This window comes from Lissotriton helveticus, unplaced genomic scaffold, assembly GCF_964261635.1.
Source record: "Lissotriton helveticus unplaced genomic scaffold, aLisHel1.1 SCAFFOLD_1114, whole genome shotgun sequence".
Classification (NCBI taxonomy): Eukaryota; Metazoa; Chordata; class Amphibia; order Caudata; family Salamandridae; genus Lissotriton; species Lissotriton helveticus.
In genome coordinates, this window is record NW_027611751.1 from 69,321 (window position 1) to 92,434 (window position 23,114).

The window sequence follows — 23,114 nt, forward strand, 5'->3', positions numbered from 1 at the left end:
TGCCCCCATCTATCCCCCCAAGGGGGCAGAAAGACTAATGATGCCAACATTTTTATGGTGGAGCGAAGGCTCTTGCCCAGAGGCTGCTCCCCCCTTCCTGGTGCCTAGTGGGTGGATCCCTGCTTGGGGATCGCCAAGCAGGGATCCACTAAGGAGGGGTACCATTGGAAAGGGGAGAGTCTGCCCTTTCCAACGATACCTTTCCTGAGTTAGCCCCCTGAGCATGTAGAAACTCTAACTGAAAATGAGCCTCTAGGCTCATTTCAGTTTCGGTTTCACTGAAATGACGTCAGCGCGACGTGCACGCTGATCGTCATTTCAGGGAAACCAGAGGGGGTCTCGGGAGCTGAGGCTTTGGGGGAGAAAAGGGAATCCCTCTGGTGCCCGCACCAGAGGGATTTCCGGTTCTGGGTGTCATGATGAGCTGGGCTCATTATGAGCACATGTGCACTGTGTGCCATGACGAGCTCAGCTCGTCATGAGCACTCAAGGGGTTAATATCCCAGCTCCGGGTAGTGCTGTAGTCTAGGCATGCAGAGTAATTCAGGGGTCGAGGGGTGCTTCAACAGGGTCAAAGTCTATTGTCACTTTCCCCTTTGCATAATTTCTCAGACTTTGTATTACAGACTTATTACAGACTCCAATGTCTCAGCGACTTACGGACAGATCAACCTTAAGTACTCGCCACACACCTCTTTCAACTTGTCACTCACTACTCACTGTTCATTGCTTGTTCGTTGCTATTCGTCGCTGTCAAGAGTACAAGGGAGAATGCTGGCAATCCTTGAGGAGCAAGAGCGGGATCCCGAGACAGTCCCACTACAGATGGCAGATGTAGGCACTTCCCTCCGCTCCTCGGCTCAGCTCTGCTCTGCTCAATGCTTGGTATATACGTAAAATCAGGCGGCAGTCCAAGGCTCCTCTGTGCCCTCTGTGCTCCTCTGTGCCTCTGTGCCCTGGAGCAGCCGCCGCACCAGCAGCACCGCAGGCCAAGCTTCCTTTGACCCCTGCAGCGGCCGCCGCACGAGCAGCACCAGCAGCGCCTTAGCACAGCGGTGCCGGCGGCGGACGTTCCTGCCCCCACAGCGATCCATAGAACTTAAAGAGCCCGTATAACAGGACGCGGGTGAAGCGGGAGAAACCTTCGGCAGTGGGAACCGGTCACAAAGCAAACCCTGGCAGTCGTCCCAGACTCCTCTCCGCTTGCTTGTCAACTCCTGCTCGGCTCGGCCCCTCGCCTCTACTCGATACGCTCTGCCGAATTACAGGCCGACAACGACTGTGAACACCAACAGAGGGAAGAATTGTGTGTTTCCCCCAGTTAGATAAAAAACAGCATAAGTCTTGGCTGCTTCTGCTGCACCCAGAGTCTTATGTGTCTTTTCAGTCTAATTTTTCTGTCTGGAAAAAAATTGTGTCCTGATTTTCTGCACCCAGTAAATCCAGGTGCAGAAAAACCTAACAACTGATAATCAAGTGGAATAAAATGAACACATGAAAGTACGCCTTGATTCATACTCTGGACCATAGTTGAGGGATTGGTCTAGGCATAATCCTTGCAGCACACAATAGCTTTGCTTGAAATTTGCTTGAGATTTGCCAAAACTCAAAAGTCAGGATACCAGCTACAAGTAGGTGGTAACTCAGGGCAGGGTAAAACGCCTGTTGTCCGTGGAGGAGTCATTCCGTTCCCAGAAATCTGCATTACAAATTAATTAATAGTATATATCTGTTTGGTGCCAGTCCATACGACTTTAATATTTGTCTTTGGGATTCTATGTTACAACTCCATTGGGTACATGTATCCTTAATAAAAAATGTAAAATTCTACAAATCCTCACTCCTACATCCAAGTACTCTCATGCTACCATTCCACACTATGCTCTGTCTGAAAAACAGCTCAACATTTTCAAAATTCTGCATTGATTTGGCTTGTACATTATATTTTTGGAAATGTACATGTATTAACTATTTAATTTTAATACTTTAGGTGATTGAAATTACGGACGAAGAAAGCAAGATTTAGCACTAAGCAACTGAATGTCAGTGCCATAAGAAGGATTATTTTGAAAAACTGAAGGACATCCAGCATTCTACGTTTAAACATTTTCCAAATATCTAAGTGTGTCGAGGAAAGTACTATACCTGTAAGTGAAGTCTCTAATTTTGCTTTTCATTAACCCAGAGCAAAGGCATTTCTGTGCACACAGCATCAGAAATAATTTAGAAAGACCACTTCAGCATCCTCATCTGAAATATTATCAGAAAGATCAATTGCCTCAGCATGACAGAATAACGTTCATCTAAAGCATCATGTAATTCTAGAGAGGAAGCACACACTGCATCAAAGAAAGTTACAACAAAAGTTTCTTCTGGATATCGCAAAGAAAAGACGCTGAAAGAAGACTCTGAAGCTGACACGTTAACAACCAAAAGATTGGAAAATCACCTTTGTTCAACAACCGTTTTAACCAGTTTCGCAAGTTTGAGACTATCTACCTCGGGATATAACACCTCGGCCCACTCTGCTCACTCTTGCGAAAACCTTAAAAGTTCACCATTTTATTGTGTTCATGACCATCTCAGATTGTTTCCTTTTTATTGAGTACTGTTCTGTAATTCTATGTAAATCGCCTCAACATTATCTGTTGTGCAGGAGTTATATGTAAAACTGTTAAATATAAAAATGGATTAAAGGAGCACCGTGGCGCTATAGCTAATGTAAATAAATCCTCATCTTCAGGACTACAAACCTTAACCTTACACCAAACATAGAATTGGTAAAAGGAGCTGATGTTCTGCGACTAATGATTTTCAATATTACTGTGCACGGTCTAACCCTCTCAGTTACTGCCTTTACGTCAGTGCAAAAAGGTACTTATCAGTTTATTAATTAAATATCAGACTAACACCTTATTACTGCATTGCTAAGAACCTATTCAAATAGACTTGAGAAAAACTTCAGTCACAAAATAAGTTGCTGCCGGATAGGCTATCACCTAAAGACTATTATCTGGTAGAAAAATGTCAACATGTGTTACAGGGCTGCTTCCAGACATTTTGCTCAATTCAAGTGTTAAGAAGATTACACACAATTTCTTTTAGAGATAAGTGCTGAACATTATCTAAACAAGCCCAACTCTAAAATCAGGTTCACCCTTACCGTGGCATATAAGCAAGAGAATACTAAACATAGAGATATTAACTCTAGGAATAAACCTTATAAAAACACGGACTGTGAGAACATATTCAGTGTTCAAACCCGCCTCAATCGAGGCAAAATAACCGAAGTTGGGGAAAAAAGTTACCTGTGCCAAAAAAGATACAGCCATAAATCTTATCTCACAGAATTTGACAGAATGCACACTGGGGGAAACCACTCTCAGTGCAATGTATGCCAAAAAAGTTTCAGGCGTAAATCTTATCTCACTGAGCATATGAGAATCCACACTGGAGAAAAACCTTATCAGTGCGCTGAATGCCAGAAAAGGTTTAGTATCAAACCGAGCCTATATCGACATGCATTAACCCACTCTTTGGAAAAACTTTACCAGTGCGGTGAATGCCAAAAAAGTTTCAACCGTAAATCTTATTTCACTGAACATATGAGAATCCACTCTGGGGAAAACCCTTATCAGTGCTCTGAATGCCAGGAAAGGTTTTGTAACAAACAAAGTCTTTCTCGACATGTAATAACCCACTCTGGCAAAAAACCTTACCAGTGCTCTGAATGCCAGAAATGTTTCATTTACAAAACCAGTCTCACTCGTCATAGAATAATCCACACTGGGAATAAACCTTATCAGTGCATGGTTTGCCAGAAATGTTTCATTGACAAAAACAGTCTCACTCGGCATAGAAGAACCCACACTGGGGATAAACCTTTTCAGTGCTCTGAATGCCAGAAATGTTTCAGTTGCAAAAGCAGACTAATTGAACATACAAGAATCCACTCTGGAGAAAACCCTTATCAGTGCTCTGAATGCCCAAAACAATTCAACCGTAAATCACTTCTAACTGCACATTTGAGATTCCACACTGGGGAAAAACCTTATCAGTGCTCTGAATGCCAGGAAAGGTTTTATAACAAACAAAGTCTTTCTCGACATACAATAACCCATTCTGTGGAACAACCTTATCAGTGCTCTGAGTGCCAGAAATGTTTCAGTATAAAAAGTAGTCTCACACGGCATACAAAGATCCACTCTGGGGAAAAATGTTATCAGTGCACTGAATGCCACAAATGTTTCAGTGAAAGAAGCTATCTCACTCACCATACAAGAACGCACACTGGGGAAAAACCTTATCAGTGCCCTGAATGCCCAAAAGATTTCAAACTTAAATCACTTCTAACTGCACATGTGAGGTTCCACACTGGGGAAAAACCTTATCAGTGCTCTGAATGCCAGAAATGTTTCAGTGAAAAAAGACATCTCACGCTGCATATACAAACCCACACTGGGGAAAAAACTAATCAGTGCTCTGAATGCCAGAAATGTTTCAGTGAAAAAAGACATCTCATGCTGCATATATTGACCCACACTGGGGAAAACCCCTATCAGTGCTCTGAATGCCAGAAATGTTTCAGTGACAAAGGAAGTCTTTCTCAACATACAATAACCCACACTGTGGAAAAACCTTATAAGTGCTCTGAATGCCCAAAATATTTCAAACTTAAATCACTTCTAACTGCACATGTGAGATTCCACACTGGGGAAAAACCTTATCAGTGCTCTGAATGCCAGAGATGTTTCAGTGACAAAATGAGACTCACTAAACATACAAGGATTCACACTTGGGTAAAACGTTATCAGTGCACTGAATGCGACAAATGTTTCAGTGAAAAAAGCAGTCTCACTCAGCATATAAGAACCCACACTGGGGAAAAACCTTATCAGTGCTTTGAATGCCACAAAGGTTTCAGTCAAAAAAACAGTCTCATTCATCATATAAGAACCCACACTGGGGAAAAACCTTATCAGTGCTCTGAATGCCAGATATGTTTCATTCAAAAAAGAAGTCTCACTCAGCATATAAGAACCCACACTGGGGAAAAACCTTATCAGTGCTCTGAATGCCACAAATGTTTCATTGGAAAAAACAGTCTCGCTCATCATATAAGAACCCACACTGGGGAAAAACCTTTTCAGTGCTCTGAATGCCAGAAATGTTTCAGTGAAAAACGCAGTCTCACTTACCATATAAGAATCCACACTGGGGAAAAACCTTATCAGTGCTCCGAATGCCAAAAATGTTTCAGCCAAAAATCTCATCTCACTGAACATGTGAAAATCCATACTGGTGAAAAAAATTATCAGTGCTCTAAATGTCAGAAAAGATTCAGCGGTAGAGATGGTTACAAGCGCCATAAGAAAACACACCATCTAAATAATTCAGTTCTCCGAATGCCAGAAAAGCATCAATTTTAAACTCAATTTCACTCTTCATGAGCAGACGCACACAGGGGTAAAACATTACCAATGCTGTGAATGCCAGAAATTCCTATTTGATAGGCACAGCCTCACTAACCATAAACGACTCTATACTGATGGAAAACCTTATGAGTGCTCTGAATGCCAGAAAAGCTGCAGAGAAAAACGGTATCTCACCATGAGAAAATTGACACTGGAGAAAATCCTTATGTCATAAAAGCTTGAATCTGAAAGACAGTGTTATGCTTCATGAGAGATGCCACTCTGGGGTAAAACCTTATGAGTGCTCGAAATGCAAGCAAAGTATTGGTTACAAATTACTTCTCACTTGACATGAGCGAACTCACACGAGGGAATAAAAGCCTTATGTGTTTTCTGAATGTCAGATAAGGTTTAGTCTTGAAAACTATGTCACTTCACAAGAGAGAAGTCACACTGGACTAAAGCCTTATACAGGTGGAGAAAGCCAGAAACATTTTACTCAGAAAGGAGATCTCACTAAACATGAGAAATACATCCACATGAGGTGAAAAATAAGGCGTATCTTGAGTTGCAGAAAAGCTTCTAACAATCTGACTTTACATGAGAGAGCACATATTGTAGTTGTAATAGGATTCATCAAAAAACTCCTGCAGGATAACTTAGGCTGCCCACATGCAACCTCCAAAGAAATTTCAGGCCTGGAAATATTTTTAATTGCAACAGAATCCACAATTTGAGTATCTGAAAGTTACACTACTCTCAAGGTCTTTACTTTAGACAAAGAAGTGTCAGTGGTTGCAAAAATCAACTGATTACTAAAAAAATCACAATAATAATGTCTTAAATTTTACTCCACCCAAAAGGTTTCTACTCACCCTTGTTTCTTAACATATGACTGATATCTATATTTTCACGATAAGATTAAGCCTATGCAGAGTTCCTCAATGAGGAACTCTGCAAAGTGATAAAAAACTCTGGCGGTCTACGCGGAGTTCCACTAGCAGTGGAGTGCGTAAGGGTCATGCCGTTTTTGGTGATTTTGATCTCCTGGTGTTTGTCCCGCCCTGTAAAAATAATCACGAATGGCACCATGTGCAGCGCAAGAGGGTGCAGCTGCTTCTACTCGAGCGGCAGCTTTGTCAATGTGAAGGAAGGTTTCTCAACGCGAGTGGTTGTGACCTGCCGCGACCACTCGCATTGAAAAATCCGACCACCCGCTTTGAGAAATAGCCCCAGGAGGTTGATTTTGCTCGCCAACTAGACCATGGCGGGCGCGAGCAAGTTAAAATCTCATCAGGAGGTGGATTTTCCCCGCTCCAGCACATGACGTTGAAGAGCGCGAGCGTAGAAAAAACCTTGCTATGCTTCATGAACCGGAGTTTTTAGGATCTATGCGAGCTCCGCGGAAAACTCCGCGAGCAGAGTTCACCACCCAGAATGAGATAATATACGACACCATGAAAACATAACAAACCAGTTACTTGCCTTCGTAACGCTCTTTCTGGTGGATACTCCTGTACCTGCAGATTCCTCACCTTGTGAATATCCCCCACACGCCAGACTGGGTCCTCCAACTTTAAAGCAGAGTAGGAGACAACATCCAGCTCAGTGTCGACATCATTCTGCTCCAGAAGTGACAAGCGGAGACTCCTATAAGCACTTTCCATGCGCTCTGTGAACAACTACAGAGGTCTATGAGTTCACTATCTCACGGGTCTGTATCACATATGCAGGCCCTGGGCAGATATTAATTCACCATTTTTATCATGATTAGAATTCAGATTAAGTCTTTTCATTTCCAAAAATTCTAATTGTATTCTCAGCAGCAAGGGTATATATAAATCGTTGAGTGATGACTGCGCAGTGCTCAAGATGAAAGTGATATGATGATAAAACAGTCCGATCCACATTTTGTACACAAAAACAGGGCTGTAAATACTTTCGTACAATACAACTTAAGCAAAGGCGATTCTTAGAAGACATAATTTATATGAAATAGTCCCTGTATAGTCAATGTTTCGACCCTTCCAGTTAATTACCGTGGTCTCATCAGGACGGTAGATCGGCGCCTCTCCAATTTGCCCATACCATGGTAGGGTAGGGGTCAGTTTGGGTGGGGGTTGCAATATCTGTCTTTTTTCCAGATGCTTGGAAAAAGGCATCGATTTTGCCACTTCTAAAGACTCCTTCCCTCGATCCCTAAGATGTAAAGTATTACAGATCCAAATTGGTCTTTTCTCTTCCCGATGAAATTTTAGAAAAGGCCATGAATCAGGAGATCACCACCGTCTTCGAAAATACGGACTGTCTGGATCCTGCTCAACACGAGTTTAGACCTTACTACTGTACAGAGTCAACCTTATCGGCAGTGACTGAAGACATCAGATCCATTATAGATAGAGGAGATTAATGCAGCCTTGATCTAATTGGATCTTTTGGCTTTATTTGATACGGTTACCCATTTCTCTTTGGTAAGCCGTTTAGAAAATATAAGCATCAACAGTACTGGTCTGAAACTGACCAGGTTGTTTTTGTCAAACAGAGGGCAATTGGTACCTTTGGAAGATTTTACCTTTGCCCCATTTTCACTTCCTTGTGGGGTCTAGGGGATCTTCAATAAGTTAGACTTTGCCTAATGCCTACAGCACTACATTAATTGAACTAGTTCGATCCTGCTGGTTCTCTGCATTCTTTTATGCCAGTGATACCCAAATAGTGGTATCGGTTACTGCAGAACCTGAAAAAGTGGCAAAGGATTTTAGAACAAGTATGACTAGCATCGCTAATTGGATGCAGAAGAATTTCTTAAAATTGGATGCACAAAATAGTGCTATTTGGTAAGGATTCCTTCTGGAACACCTTTTGGAGGCCACACAGTCTCGAGCCCCTTCCACTCCCAGCCCAGAAGGCTAGAAATTTGGGTAGTCGTCTTTGACTCAAAACTCACTTTCATTGACCACTCCAATCAGGTAACCTCTTCCTGTTACCTTATGTTAAAACATTCAAAGAAAATCTTGCCCTTCCTTCCCATGGAGCTTAGGAAAAGTGTCATCCTGGTTCTTGTGGTATCTAAAATGGATTATTTTATTGATCTTTATATGGGCTCCCAGTTGTCTTCTCAATAAGTTGCAAACAGTCCAAAATGTGGCAGCAAGAGTGCTGAAGAACCTCCCCAAATTCTGCTCAGCCTTTGAAGCCATTTATGACTTCCATTGGCTGCCTATTAGGGAAAGAATTACATTCAAAGCCTTACCATAAGGCACTGCATCAGGTTGGCCCTCGCTTCCTACAAGATGTTCAAATGATATGCCCCTTCTCGTACTCTATGGTCCAGCAATACTAGGCAGATATGTATACCCAGAATAAAAAGTGTCCATTGGGGAGGAAGACGTTTCTTCTACTCCACTTCCAAATGGTGGAACTCTATCCAGTCATTTAATGTCAGCCTAAACTATTGAAGTTCAGGAAGGAACTTAAGTCTTTTCTTTTCAGCCCATAGTTTAATGTTCTCATCTAACTGCTAGGCAAATATTTAGGTATTTTATATCCCCTACTGTCAGGTTTCAAATGACACTAGTGCCAAGATGCCTTTTTGGTAATTGTGTGCTTGATAAAAAAAATTACATTAACATTATCAGACTCTGCTAGCTGCAGCCAGATGATGATAATATAAAATAAACACAGCCTTCCCTTAACTTTAAAAGGAAAATATTACCTTGTTCTTACTTAAAAATTAACTCAAAGCTGTGAGTTAATCTAGTGGTGTCTGGGAGCTGCTGGTAACTCGCGATTGACTGGTTGAAGACACCTGCTGCACATTTTATAAAATTCGGCCAAAAACCATTTCAAATATTTAGGTTTTTTATTGTTTTGGGGTGAGGGCTCTGTTGTGATTTTGAGCCCATGCATTCATGTTTCATCCTTTTTACATCATGAGTTCTTATGCGTCCACTGTATTCCTGTTTAAACTGTATTCCTTTTTTGGGTGTTTTTAAAAACCTTTTCTAAGAACGTGCATTGACGAGGTTTCATTTTTTTCTCCCAGTTGATTTATTTTCTCCCTCCTTTGTGGATTTTTTGCAAACTGTTCAGTTTGTTCCATTCTTTGGCACCACCAGTATTGCATAGTGCATAGGCTTCAGTATTTATTTTCCTTTTTTGCTGAGGGTGATTTTAGTTTGAATTCGGACTTTCCTTACGCACTTTTACTCTGACTTTTTCCTAATCCAGTTGGGTTACCATAAGGCAGACTTTGTATTTGAAATTCATCTTCCCCTTGTCACCGGATCTTATTCTCTGTTTTTTTCTGACTGCAATGAATTTCTCTGCACCTATATTTATACTCGGTTTGTACAAATTTGCTTCAAACATTTTTAGTTTCCCTTTCTTTGCAGGTGGTTGATCTTGCCCTTTTTTCATTTCTCTGTGTTTATGCAACCTCATTTGAAAGAATGTAAAGGTTTCCATTGTGATTTCATATCTGTTGTTTTTTTGTTAGTTGCACGTACTGTAGAGCAGACCTGGTTGCTTTTTGAAATAAGTTTTACCAGCAAACAACAGGAGATGATGAACGGAGTGCTGAAACTTTTCAGACACTCACCCCCAAACACAGATCTGGGTTGAGTCCATCATCGTTCTTTAGCTCACTTCGCCACCCCCAGTTCAGGCCAGGCCATATGCAAATCAGTCTTGACCCTGTGCCTCATGGGAATAGTCCAGACCGCACTGCCAAGCCAGGTCTTCCATGGACCGGAAACCAGCATCCTGGGACCGGTTTCGGATTAACATCCGTCATCAGCCAGGCTAGCTTGAATCCCAGGATGCTTGTTTCCAGTCCAGTTGAGACCTGACTTGGCAGTTCGATCTGGATGAGACACAGGGTTAAGACTGATTTTTATATGGCTGGGCTTGAACTCGGGTGGAGAAGTGAGCTTAAGACCGATGATGAATTCAACCCAGATCTGTGACTGGGGGTGAGTCACAGATCTGGGTTTCAGCCGTTCGTCCATCATCTCCTTGTGTTTGCTCTGTTTGCCCTAAGTTGGCAGGGTACGCCCAGACATGGATCCCTTGCTTACTTTGCCACTGGATTCAAGCTAGCCTGGCCGATGAGGGCTTTTACCCCGAAACTGGTCCCAGGATGCTTCTATCTGAAAGAGAGACTATTAGTTATAGATTCCTTACCTTAGAATTACCCCCAAGCTTCAGACTGGATCCAGAGAAATGTTTTCTTAGCAGTACACCTGCGCTTCAGTAGGTGGGGTCGGTTGACTCCGTGTCCGGCGTCGTAGTCGCCGGGATGACGTCGCAGTGTCTACTTAGATGCCACACTTGCGCGCTGACTTCCGTCTTTTTCCGCGCCAGCCAACCCAGATCGGGAGAGGGCGTGCCTTTGAGTCAGTTTTTTACTGAACCCTTTTTCGACTTTGGTCAACCTCTTTTTTTCAGTGTTTTTTCAAACATCCCTCGTGGTAGCACGTGACTCTGGACACAAGTTGATGTCGGTCATCTCGTGTGCCTTTGGTTCCTGGAGCGCGACCACGATGCGAAGCCTTGCTCCGACTGCCCAGCCATGAACCTCAAGTCTTTGCCCGAGCAGTCCCGAAAGCATTTGGAAGCCTGGCAGTCCACTCCACGCAGCTCGAATCCCCATCGAGAGGAAGGTCGCTGAGTCATCACCATTCCTCTTCGAAGCCTTTGCACTCCTCAAGTAAGTTGATGCACAAAAAGAAGGCAAAGATGCATCATCGCTCTTCGCCTTCTCTCTGTCCGTTGGCTTACGCGTCGGCCTACGCGTTTTCTGGGTTTATTCTAAAGTGCTATAATAAACATATTCAATCCTTTTAGATTTGATCTGTCTGTACTGGTTTCTATTGCAGACAATAATCTAGATTTAGACAAAGGATCAATTCCATCCATGGCTTTTAAACTCTATTTAACAATGATCTCTATTAGTGTTATCGCAACTAAAACTGTAATAGAACTGATCTGAGAGATGGACCTTCAAGTATTATGCTCAGTCAATTTATTGAACAAACTATGGAGTTAAAATCTGAATAGATTATATCCACAAGCATTGCCTGACCACTGTATTTTACATTAATAGATTACTTATCAGTACATTTTCACTCATCTTCTATTTTTCGCGGACCACGTGCTGGGTCTGTTTGAACTCTTTTAAAATATGACATTTAAATGTCCAAAAGTTCAGGAATTCTAGTTTCAAGCCTGGTCAAACCTTAATGAATGCTTCACTAAAAAGATGCCCTTCTGTTCCTACATTTTATTGTGCACCATGATTCAGAAATGGTATGTTTTTGCTTTCGGAGGTAAAATTCTAAACATATTTATTGTTGTTGCCATCTGAAAAATTATCACTAATTAAGAAGATAACAACAAGTGGTCCTGTGATGCTTGCTGGAATGGGAAGTGTTTCATTAGAATGTGGATTGAATTAAAGTTTAGGTGACAATTTCACAAAAATGTATGGATTTTGTATATATTTAAAATTGTTGATTTCCAAAAAGGCCTAAATCAATAAATTGAATTGAAATTAAAGTTTATCATTGGAATCCTATTGTTGGAAAAGATGTGATTTTGAACCCCATGAGGCGGTTCCTTTCCAGAAAGCATTCAGGTTGTAATCATGAGTCAAATAATGCTGAGGAGGTTAAAATATTCAAATTGAATTCAAATTACACATGAAATGTTCATTGTTCAATATATTTCTCGTAGTATTTTAGTGTGCAGACTTTTTTGCTTAAAAAAATAATTAGTATTTCTTGTTCTTCATGAACGTTTCTATTGTTGAACTTTAAAGATTACCCGAAATTAATAATTGGGCTCTACATAACTTTGCTGTGTTACAGTATTTTGATTTTTATGTACAACTTTTGTCTATTATGTCTATAGCAACTGATATTTTGTTTTGCTTTAATAATCGGCTTATGCTTATTAGGTTTTATTATTCAATAAAATGTTTCAAACACAACAAATGGTAGTTGATATGTATTTACAACTGCAGCATTTTAATTGTATGGGCGCTTACAAAGGGGCCAAAAATATAGTCTGCGGGATGATGGAGGACGACATTGGCATCAGCAGGTGATTGGGGGTATATGTAAGGTTGGAAGTAGGGGAAACAAAGCATGTACATTGTGTGGACTGTGACTCCTGGAGTTATTGTGAGGGATACCATGCTACCCTGTAAATGAATCCCCTAGTGATTATGATCAACATACCTTATTAGGTTTTATAAAAGAAAACGATAAAAGTAATTTACAAAATGATAAACCATCTTCCAAGTTACAGATTGACAAATATAATATGTCTAAGTTAATCAAAACCCAAGATAAAAATTCATGAATTACAGTACAGAAGTTCATCTCAGCTTGACCTGAGGCTAACAGCGACCAGTAAAAAGTTAAGCGTATGCAAAAAAGTGTCATTAGAGAGTAGTTATAAAAAGATAAGAGCTGGTCTCACCCGCCTAAAACCCGCTTTTTACGTCTCGGCCTAGCGAAGGCTGCGCTTGCGCAGTCTCGCTGTCGAGATTTTATGTTTTTTATTATGGGGGCTTGAACCCACCCCTCTTCTCCATTGACTGGCTTCCTAAATGGAGGCCAGCCATTGGAAGAGAGGGGCGTCATTCCGTTTAAGCCCCGTCTTTTTGGGTTTCGGGGTGTTTTTTTTACATTCTTTCTCTTTTCTTTCTTTCCTCTTCCCATTGGGTAGAATTTTACCTTCCAGCCAATGGGAAGAGGAGAGAACGAAAAACATGCTCCGGAATCCCAAAATGACCGTGTGTTTTTCCGAGGCATTCCTGCTTCGCCTTGGAGAAACGTGGTGGTGTCATGGCGGAGCTCGCCCCCCCTGTCTGAAAAGGACGGGGCTTATCCGCAGCTGCTGCCACCATTTTGCTTGTCTCATTTCCTGTTTTCCTATCTCGTTGCCATCCTTTCTTTCGTTGATTTCCCCTCTCCATATTTGCAACATTTTTCTCGTTCTGTCTATCCCATTACCATTGCCTTCATTCTCCCTCCATCCCAGGCTGTCCCTTCCTTTAGCAACACACCATCCTCACCACTCATCTCGCTGCCCGTCACCGCCCCCTCAGATCAGCACCTAATCAGCTGCCGCCAAGGCCACGGAGGGACAGGCACAGACGGAGCCCTGCGGCTGACTCATCATCTTCCTCCAGGACAGGCTACCAGCAGAGGCTAGTACCACCTCGTGACCCTGGGAACGCGGTCTGCCGCCCGGTGAGCCCTCGCCTGCACCCACACACTGCCGTCAGCCTCTATCCAGTACCCCCAGCCTACACAGACCCCCCTCTCTCAGGAGGATTGGTTTCACTCGCACCCACCCTCCCTGACACGGGCGCCCTGACTTGCACCCACATCACAAGTGAGACCCTGGAGCAGGAGTCGAACCCTTTCTGAATCGAGGAAGGAGTCACTCGCCTTCAGTCCGTGGACTGAGTTTGGGAAGAAAACTCTCTCTCACCTGAACAACATGTTGGTGGTCACGCACCAAGAAAAGCCCAAACGGATTGGCTACATGCAGGTAAAAAAACACACAGCACCTGACCGCAGCGTGAATACGGAACTGCACGTCATTTATTTTTTTCTGAAGTTTTTGTTGGTTCGTGCTATTTACGTTACTTTGTCCTCTGTGGTTTTGCTTTCGTAAAAGGTCGAGGTCGATAGGTGTTTTAGACCATTGGGAACCGTGCCTGATGTTTCTGAGGAGTGGTGCCGCAGCCGGGGTGACTGATGCTGGACGCTGGGGCTCTGGCTCCGGAGACAGGTCAGCCCAGCCCAGCACCATGCGACTCTGGGCAATAGTTTACTTAATCTTCCCGGCGGCCCCCAGCGCCAGGATGCCTTTGGGTAGCTGTGCGCTTTACAAATACTGGATTTATATAACTACGTAAGACTGTCTGTAGCTAACCAAATTATAACAAGCATTGGCATAGCCAATAGGTCTCGCCTTTGGGACCTTATAAGTGTTTAGGCATGCAACACTTGATGTTGTTGCACCAAGGATATTTTGCTGCGTACAAAGGCTAAGACCAGAGCCACTGGAATTATACGGCAGAGCTAAGTAAATTATGTGGCAAGAGAAGGCTAAATCGATACAAAAGGGGATGATGGACGCAGCGTTTGAACAAATCAAACACTCACCCCCAGTCAAATGATCTGGGTTTAATCCATCACCATTCTTTAGTTCACTCAGCCACCCCAGTTCAGACATGGCTATATGCAAATCAGTCTGACCCTGTGCCTTGTGGGAACAGTCCAGCCCGAACTGCCAAGCCATGTCTTCCCTGGACCGGAAACAAGCATCCTGGGACCGGTTTCGGATTCATAATCCTCATCAGCCAGGCTATTTTGAATCCAGTTGCCAAGTGAACAAGGGACTCACGTCTGAGCATACCCTGCCACACTTAGGGCGAACAAAGCGATACAAAAGGGGATGATGGACGGAGCGTTTGAACAAATCAAACACTCAACCCCAGTCAACTGATCTGGGTTTAATCCATCACCATTCTTTAGTTCACTCAGCCACCCCAGTTCAGACATGGCTATATGCAAATCAGTCTGACCCTGTGCCTTGTGGGAACATTCCAGCCCGAACTGCCAAGCCATGTCTTCCCTGGACCGGAAACAAGCATCCTGGGACCGGTTTCGGATTCATAATCCGGTCCCAGGATGCTTGTTTCCGGTCCATGGAAGACATGGCTAGGCTAGGTATGAAGAAAGGTTGATAAGCGCAAGACCTCAAACACACATACAGTCACATATCACAGCCTGAACAAAAACACAAACAACACGCACATCTATGGAGGTAAACCAACCAAAACACAAATACCGTAATACAAATGCTCTCGAAGATAGACAATTATACATAAACGCACACACAAAAAGTTAGATAGGAAGACATACTTATGGGCACATAGTTGGACACAGACATATGTATGCACAGGGAGAGGCACCCACATGGGTGCCACAAAAGAGACAGTTGGGCACACAGCCATCCTATTATAAGTGCTTTAATTCCGATGTTAAAAACACACACACATGTGCCACCACACATTTAGACAGGCTACAGATTTAGACAGGCTAATCACGTTGCCAACAGCTGTACAGAGATGTAAATACACAGTTACACAATACACACCAGAGGCGCAACTAGTGCCAAATTCCGGGGGCGGGTAAGAAAATTTTTTGTGGGGAGGCTGAAACTAAACTTTAAGCAATAGGCAGAGAGTAGCTGCAGGGGCTATTAGAAGGGGTGAAACAACAACAAAGCCTCATTAACATGCAAATAGTCTTTTAAAGACCAGTGAAGTGCTCGGGTGCGGCTGTGTGTGTGCCCGGGAAGCTGTCTCACCCCGGGCTGCCACACACGACAGGGGGGGGGGGCTGAAGCCCTTTGAGTCCAATTGGTGTACGCGCCTGACACACACACACATGCAAGCCATCTAACATTGCTCTTTGTAACCTGTTGTGTAGTAGGCGACCCCCACCACTCACACACGCACCCTGCCTGCGAACCACCAGATTGATAAGACAATTTGCTTTTCTAAACTGCTTAGGGTTGGGCTCTGGAGGGGCCAGCTGATGCAACATGGTGCAGTACAGCACCTCTCTGAAGGAAGATTATATCAAAGGTGATTACTGAGTCAGGAGAGTTTAACCCCGGGATTACCAGCCAGAGACAGGTGGGGGCAGGAGGGGTAGGGAAGGGCAGCGAGATAAGGAGAGGTGTTTGTGACTGTCCAAGGAAGAAAGAGGCAATACAGCATGTGGGACTGACAGAGCCAATAAAACAAAAATTAAGAACCAAGAGCGGGCAGAGGTGACAAGCACAATATCTCCAGCCAGGCGAAGGCGGCCAGGAGACTGCAGTCAGGGTTCACGTGCCTCAGAGGGGCGCCAAGCTTTTTCCAATCCATAATGCGTTCACCTCAGAGGGGCGATATTTACTGTAACTTTTGGAGAGCGGCTTTGCCCCCTCCTACCTCAGTGTGATCTACTACACACAAACACCTTTTTGTGGGGTGTGTTCTCTTATGAATACCAGTGAAAGGCAAGAGAACAGAAGGAAAACATGATAGGAGAAAGGAGCAAGGACAGAAAAAGGGCGAGGAGCCACGGACAAGGAGAGAGGGAGGGACATATTGGAAAGATGAGGAGAGAGACAGGGGACGAAGTAAGGGTGGTGAGGCGTAGGAGGGAGAATGAGTGAATGAATGAAGTAACGGAGTATGACTGGGGATAGAGAAAAGAGGAGAAACGAAAGAATGGGTGGATGGGATAGGGGCAGAGTTTGGGGGAGAAATGGGGCAGTGCTAAGGAGAGAATATAGAAGGGGACAAGGGATTGGGGGTGGGAGCAAAATGTGAGAATACAAATATTAAATGTATCCATCCAGTGCGTCAAACGCAGTGTTGTTCCCTTTAAGTGAATCAGAAAAATAGGGAGTAAGAAGAGAACATGTGAAACTACCAGACATAAGGAGGCAATAGCTAGAGAGGGGAAGAGGCAATGGGTGGAAAACAAGAGCAGAAAAGCGGGCGGGGAGCACAAATTGTCGAAGGAAAGTAAAAGAGGTGAAATAGAGTGGGTGAAAAGGAGGGGGATGCGAAGAGAGGCTGTGCGGAGGAAGGAGAGACTCGGAGACGGGGAGAAGAGAGAGAAGAAGGCAGGGAGGGTTAAGGAAAACAGAGTGGCGCTGGATGAAAATACAACAAAGCCCGCAAGTGGTGCGCGCATGAGAGAGAGGGGGAGCAGGAGGTGATCAGCAATGCAGGGGGAGGTATTCAAGCGGCAACCTGGGACGGGTGGTGGGGCGGGCAAAAATACGTGCTTCTGTGGTACTAGAGAATTTCAACACAGTGGGTAACACCCAGTACCTGAGATGGGAGCTGCTGATCCAGCCGCTGGTGAGCCGTACACACAGAGCTCGTGGTCCTGGAGACGGGGCTCGGCTCCTGAAATGCAGAGGGGTTAGCTGTGGCAGTGTCGGTGGCCTCCCACACGGAGCCACTTTGAAAATAAAAAATCAAGTAGCACGCTGCTGTGTGGCACACGGGTGCTGTGCATAATTTTAAAAAGGCATGCACGTAAATAGGATTACATATGTGAGTTGCCTGCCACCAGCTTGCTATTAGGCGCACAAGCGCGTGCGACGTGCACAGCAAGCCAGATGGTAGCTGTGCACGTCACGCGGGTGCTTGTGTGCGAGATAGTAACCTGGTCGCCGGGAACGTAGCACTTTTCAAAGCAGCTACTAAATGTCTCGGCCAGACTAGCACATGTGCTGGATCAGGCCTGTATTTACTTTGGAACAGTGGAACTGAGTCTGCTACTAAAGAATCCTGCCATCCTATTTGTGTGTCCTCCAATGCGCAGTAACACAACAGGACACAGTTAATTAGTCTGAATAGTTTAATCGTGGGAACAACGAGCCACTGCTCAAAGCAGCTACTAAATGTCTCGGCCAGACTAGCACATGTGCTGGATCAGGCCGAGACCTAAAAAGTATCAGCTGCCTGTATTTACTTTGGAACGGTGGAACTGAGTCTGCTACTGAAGAATCCTGCCATCCTATTTGTGTGTCCTCCAATGCGCAGTAACACAACAGGACACAGTTAATTAGTCTGAATAGTTTAATCGTGGGAACAACGAGCCACTGCTCCTCTCACGACAAAAGAGAGGCACCAACTGACTCTTCATGGAACTTAGACACAGAGAAGCTCCATGACAACACATGGGACTCTGTATGGAATCCAAAACAAGCATATCTAAGCATAACATATTACCTCTTTTTGTAAAGAAAACAAACAATAAAATGCATAGCAAATAATGAGAGAAAGCGGTAAGCATAAAAAAAACATTTGAAAAATACAAGAGTACAAGAAAAATGTATGGTAGAATACAGGTAATGTAGATTATGCACAAAACATAAGCATGAGAAGCATGAAAAATGCCACAAAGTTGATCATAAACATAAAGAAGATTGCAAGTGATTGCTGAAAAGTTAAACGCAGCTTCCAGGGAAGCCGTCTAACACACATAGACTTCCTTGGCACCTGACTTGTCGCATTGGTTTCAGAGACATTACTTGGAGAAACATTTGCAGGTCCTGTCAGATAAGAAGATACAGAAACATTTGCAGGTCCTGTCAGAGAATGAGATACATTTGCTGGTCCCGTTGGAGAATTGGTATTGCCTGCAGACACATTAGTCAAACCAGAAGGTTTATTCACTGCAGACTAAACTTTGACAACTTTTTCCAGATTCCACCAATGTCCACCCCTTACCATAACGGCACCACCACAGACTTTCTCTACACAAATGGGTTCACCAAATGACATGCCACCTTTTCTTACAAAATTCGTGTTTTTAATACGAACCATGTCCCCAGGAGACAATCCAACTGTCTTCGCAGATTTCTTCAGATTATACCTGCCAGACATCTTCTTCTGCGATACTTTAACACGAGACTCCAAAGCAACATTATCCACACAACATGAAACTTTGTTAGAAACGGTTCTTAACAGCTAAGCAGGATAAAGAGTAGAAGTAGGTACTTTACCTTTAAGTGAAACAAAAGGTGTAATTTTTGTAAGCGAATGCGGCGCTGTGCGATAAAACCACAACATGGATCTGACTGCACCCTCCACATCAAAACTGTTGTGTTTAGCCCACTTGATACATTCCACTACTACTCTGTTCATTCTCTCAACTAAACTGTTGGTTTGTGGGTGTCCAACAGAACTTCTTAAATGCATCACACCGGATTCACTTAAAAACTCACTCATTTCCTGATTAACAAATTGCACACCATTATCTGAAACTATTGCTTCCGAAACCCTTCCCTCATAAAAATCTCTTTAAGGAAGAGTATGGCATTGCTAGCAGTGGGAGACGCACACAACTTGACTTCAGGCCATTTGCTGTGAAAGTCCATTAGTACAAACGCAAAACGTAAGTTGTGGGGAAGAAAATTGAATGGCCCAACCAAACCAGTGCCCACCTTAAGCCATGGCTTCGTAGGAAAATAGATGGGTTGAAGAGGAGGTGTAACAACTTTCAAACCCTTTTCTGCTCCTCTACAGACAACACACTCCTTGACCCTCCCTTCTATGTCTTTGTCCATAGAGGGCCACCAATAGTGTAGTCTGAGACATTTCTCATTCTCGTCGCCAAAAATTATGTTGTGTCCTCCAAGGCGCAGTAACACAACAGGACACAGTTAATTAGTCTGAATAGTTTAATCGTGGGAACAACGAGCCACCGCGGCTCTCACCACAGAAGAGAGGCACCAACTGACTCTTCATGGATCTTAGACCCAGAGAAGCTCTATGACAACATAAGGGATTCTGTATGGAATCCCAACAAGTATATCTAAGCATAACACTATTGGCCTGTGATGGAAGAAGCCTGTTACAATTTATTTATTTTTAAAGTATTCTGTAGTGCAAACATGACCAATTCAGGTAACTGAGTGCTTTACAGTTTATATAACAAGAGGGGAACAAGCAATCAGAAACAGAACCAACAAAGCAAAAAATACACAATAATGAAGAGTCAAGGGATTCTCACCACCATAGAAGCTGTGACACAGATCAGCAACTGTGACCTCTGTGTCCACTGGAATAGCCAGTCCAAAGCGGAGATTTCTTCATCAAGAGCCCATTGATTTCCTTTTTGAAGAGGACAATGGAAGGATTCACCCTGACTTCAGGGGGAGGGAGTTCCAAATCTTCAGTGCTATACCCGAGAAGGCTCGATTGTAGGTTTTTTCTTTTTGAATTTTGTTTGTTTGAGCAATAGTGTGCTGGAGCTTCTGGAGGCTCTCACACCGCATGTGAGCTCCAGTTTCTGAGTGAGGTACAGAGGGGTGTTGAAGTGAAGGCTTTGTGTGCCATGCATGCAATTTTGTATTGTATCCGAGCTTCATATGGCAGCCAGTCAAGGACAAAAGGTCAGGGGTCGGCTCAGTCTTATCAACTACTCTTTATGGGCAGTTCTGTTGCTCAAATTTGGTTTTGAAGCTTTATGCTCCGTTGATTTCACACTCTAATCCTATTCTATTCTGTGGTGGGCAGACTCTCACACCCAACCTGCACCGCAAGACATGGGCAGTGCAAAAGTTTTAACCATCTCATGATGAGGCTTGGCATTTAATCTTCGTTTTACCAAAATATGCTGGTTTTGAAATCTATACTTAGCCTGGACAGTTTCCACAGCACAGTGGCATATCTCTTGGTGAGAGGAGTTCCTGAGTCCAACCATCAGAACAACTCACAACCCCGTTGTGTAGTGACCCGGATGGAAACTTATTCAAACTAAACCCTGGTAGTAAGTTTGTGATGATAAAACTGCACTGTAAAACAATGATCATTTCATTTGACCCTAGGGGTGAGAACACCCAGTTTCATAATACACTCACTAAAATATGATGTAGTGAGAACGTTATGAATCTTGAAACAAGGAGTTCTCCTCCATGGTGTTGGTACTCCTGCTTCATCAAACTTTTCTGTAGATATTCAAATATCATCCTTACTATGTCTTTGTGCCCGTAATTTCCATTATTTTATAGAGGTGGGCGAGCCAGTGAAGGATGCCTGGCTTTAGCTCAGCTCGGAGTTTACTCGGATCCTCGGGCTAAAGCAAGCCAAGCCATTTGTCTGCCTCAGGAGGCCTTCTTTAGGGGTGACTGGCGTATATTGAAAATCGTGTTTGACTTTGCCAAACATGGTGAAGGCAGAGTCTAGATCAAGCAGTTTACACTCTTCTGCAGACTGCATTGGCAGACCTCCTGTTAGTAATTTACTTGGGCTACTCAGGGTGGCATACATAGTGCTTCAGGCCCTGGTGACCCCTTCAACACCCATGCCCTGGGTACCATTGATACCATGTACTCGGGACTTAAACGGGGTTAAAGTCCTTGCCAATAGGGGATGCCAATTCACATATAGCAATTTCAGACTGCTCCAGTGTACTTTCAGAGTCCTAACCAACAGTATCTGGAGCAAAAAGTGTGAGGGTGACCACCCAAAAAGGGTACTTTCCTCCAGATGATGATGGAGACAGTCTTGTGGCCTGCGTCCTTTGAGCTCTCTCTATATTAAAGCACGGGGATAGCTCTCTGTCTGGAATCCATGTTTTAAACCAGTCTCCCCGGTTTGTTGTCCTTCTGTGCCCTTCGGCAGTCCCACCAGCGACAGATTATTTCTGCATGATCGGCCTTCTGGATCTTCCATGGAGTGCACGAGGAGTGTTGTTGGCTTATTCAGTCTTCTATGCTCATCTAGTGGTGCCTGCCACATCTTCCAGGGAGGAAATGCGCCCCTCTGCCTCCATAGCTCACATAAGTCATGTAAGCCTTGACGGAGGAGCGAGACACCTACCCCATAAAGCTTGTCTGTCAAGTCTTAGTGGTTGTCTTTGATCACTTGGTGGCCTGCTGCTGTGGAAACTGTCTCTTCCTGTAGTAGTAGGGGAGGCCCTGTGCTCCTCCCGCTACTGACCAGCCATGTGCCACCGGTTTGGTGTATTTATCTATCTGTCCCTAGGCCCCTGCAGCCTTCTCCTTCACCATGGTGGCAATCCAATATCCAGCATGAGTATTTGCTGCCTTGGGTACTCACACATCCTCAGTCTCTTCCCCAGGGCAATTGGTGCCAGTGTTACGGTGCACAGCCAGATCAATTTCACTCCCCCAACTTCTCACCTCTGTATCTGTCAGCAAGGAGTAGGCCGTCCTTATCCAGCGTCATCGCCTGGTTGGTCCTCTTCCCTTAGAGGCTCCCACAGTGGGTCAGAATTGGTGTGAGGGGAAGGCCGCCTCGCGTATAGAGGAGGCAAAAGATTAGAGAGGTGCCTATCCACCTCTCGCAGCCCCAACGGAAGTGTCATTGGGTGACTGCCACTCTCACGGTCCACTCTGAGTTCTTGACAGGTATTCTCAGCACTGTCTCCTCTCTCAGGGTAGCCAGCAACAGTGGGGGAGATAGCCGAGTTCGATCCCCAGTCCCCAGCTGCCGCAGCAGAAGTCCCAGTGGTGCGACCACTCCTCATCAATGTCTGTTTAATGGCCGCTGACCATGTTTTCAGCCCCTACTCCACTTATGGTGGGTCCAGCAGCAGGAAACAGTGATTGGGGGCAGGTAGTCAGCCACCAGCAAGGGCTGATCCCTCTCCAGAGGGGCAGGATACTGGAGGATATTTTGGGATGACACAGAGCCCGTTTAGATTGCAGCCACCAGGAAAAAGATCTTCAATTAGTGTAGTGTAGAGACCACTGATAAGTTTCCTATATTTGCCCATTTTGTCTTAGTAGGAGTTAGTAGTTGAGTCCGAGATGATATTTGATTCACTCTGGAGGTCTTGAGGGCATAGTTCACCTGCTGGTAATTTGGAGAGGTCGAATTCCTTCCGAAGAGTTTCAAATGTTTTCAGGCCCCCTTAGGAAGGACCTAGCTGCTACATTTGGGGACCAGGGGTGAGACGATCTGTTCCTCCTCAGTGGAGCCATCGTCCAACAGTGGGAGTAATCAGCTGTATCATCTATATGGGTACAATCTTGAAGAATCATTTCCCATGCCTGTGTGTGTTCTGGACTCCTCATCCCCTTCTGAGCTTCGGCTTTTAGTATTGTTTCCTTTGCATGTGGCCCATTTGA

General features: G+C 44.2%; 1 protein-coding gene across 1 annotated transcript in view; it reads left to right on the top strand.

Annotated features, from left to right (window-relative positions):
- The window catches only part of LOC144806647 (uncharacterized), a 52,735-nt gene extending 40,332 nt beyond the window's left edge, over window positions 1-12,403 (top strand). The window contains exon 3 of the mRNA XM_078672970.1: window positions 1,991-12,403. Within this exon, the coding sequence (XP_078529096.1) occupies window positions 3,360-5,429 (2,070 nt within the window). The 5' untranslated portion in view covers window positions 1,991-3,359 and the 3' untranslated portion in view covers window positions 5,430-12,403. The remainder of the gene's footprint in view (window positions 1-1,990) is intronic.
- Window positions 12,404-23,114: the final 10,711 nt, after the last annotated feature.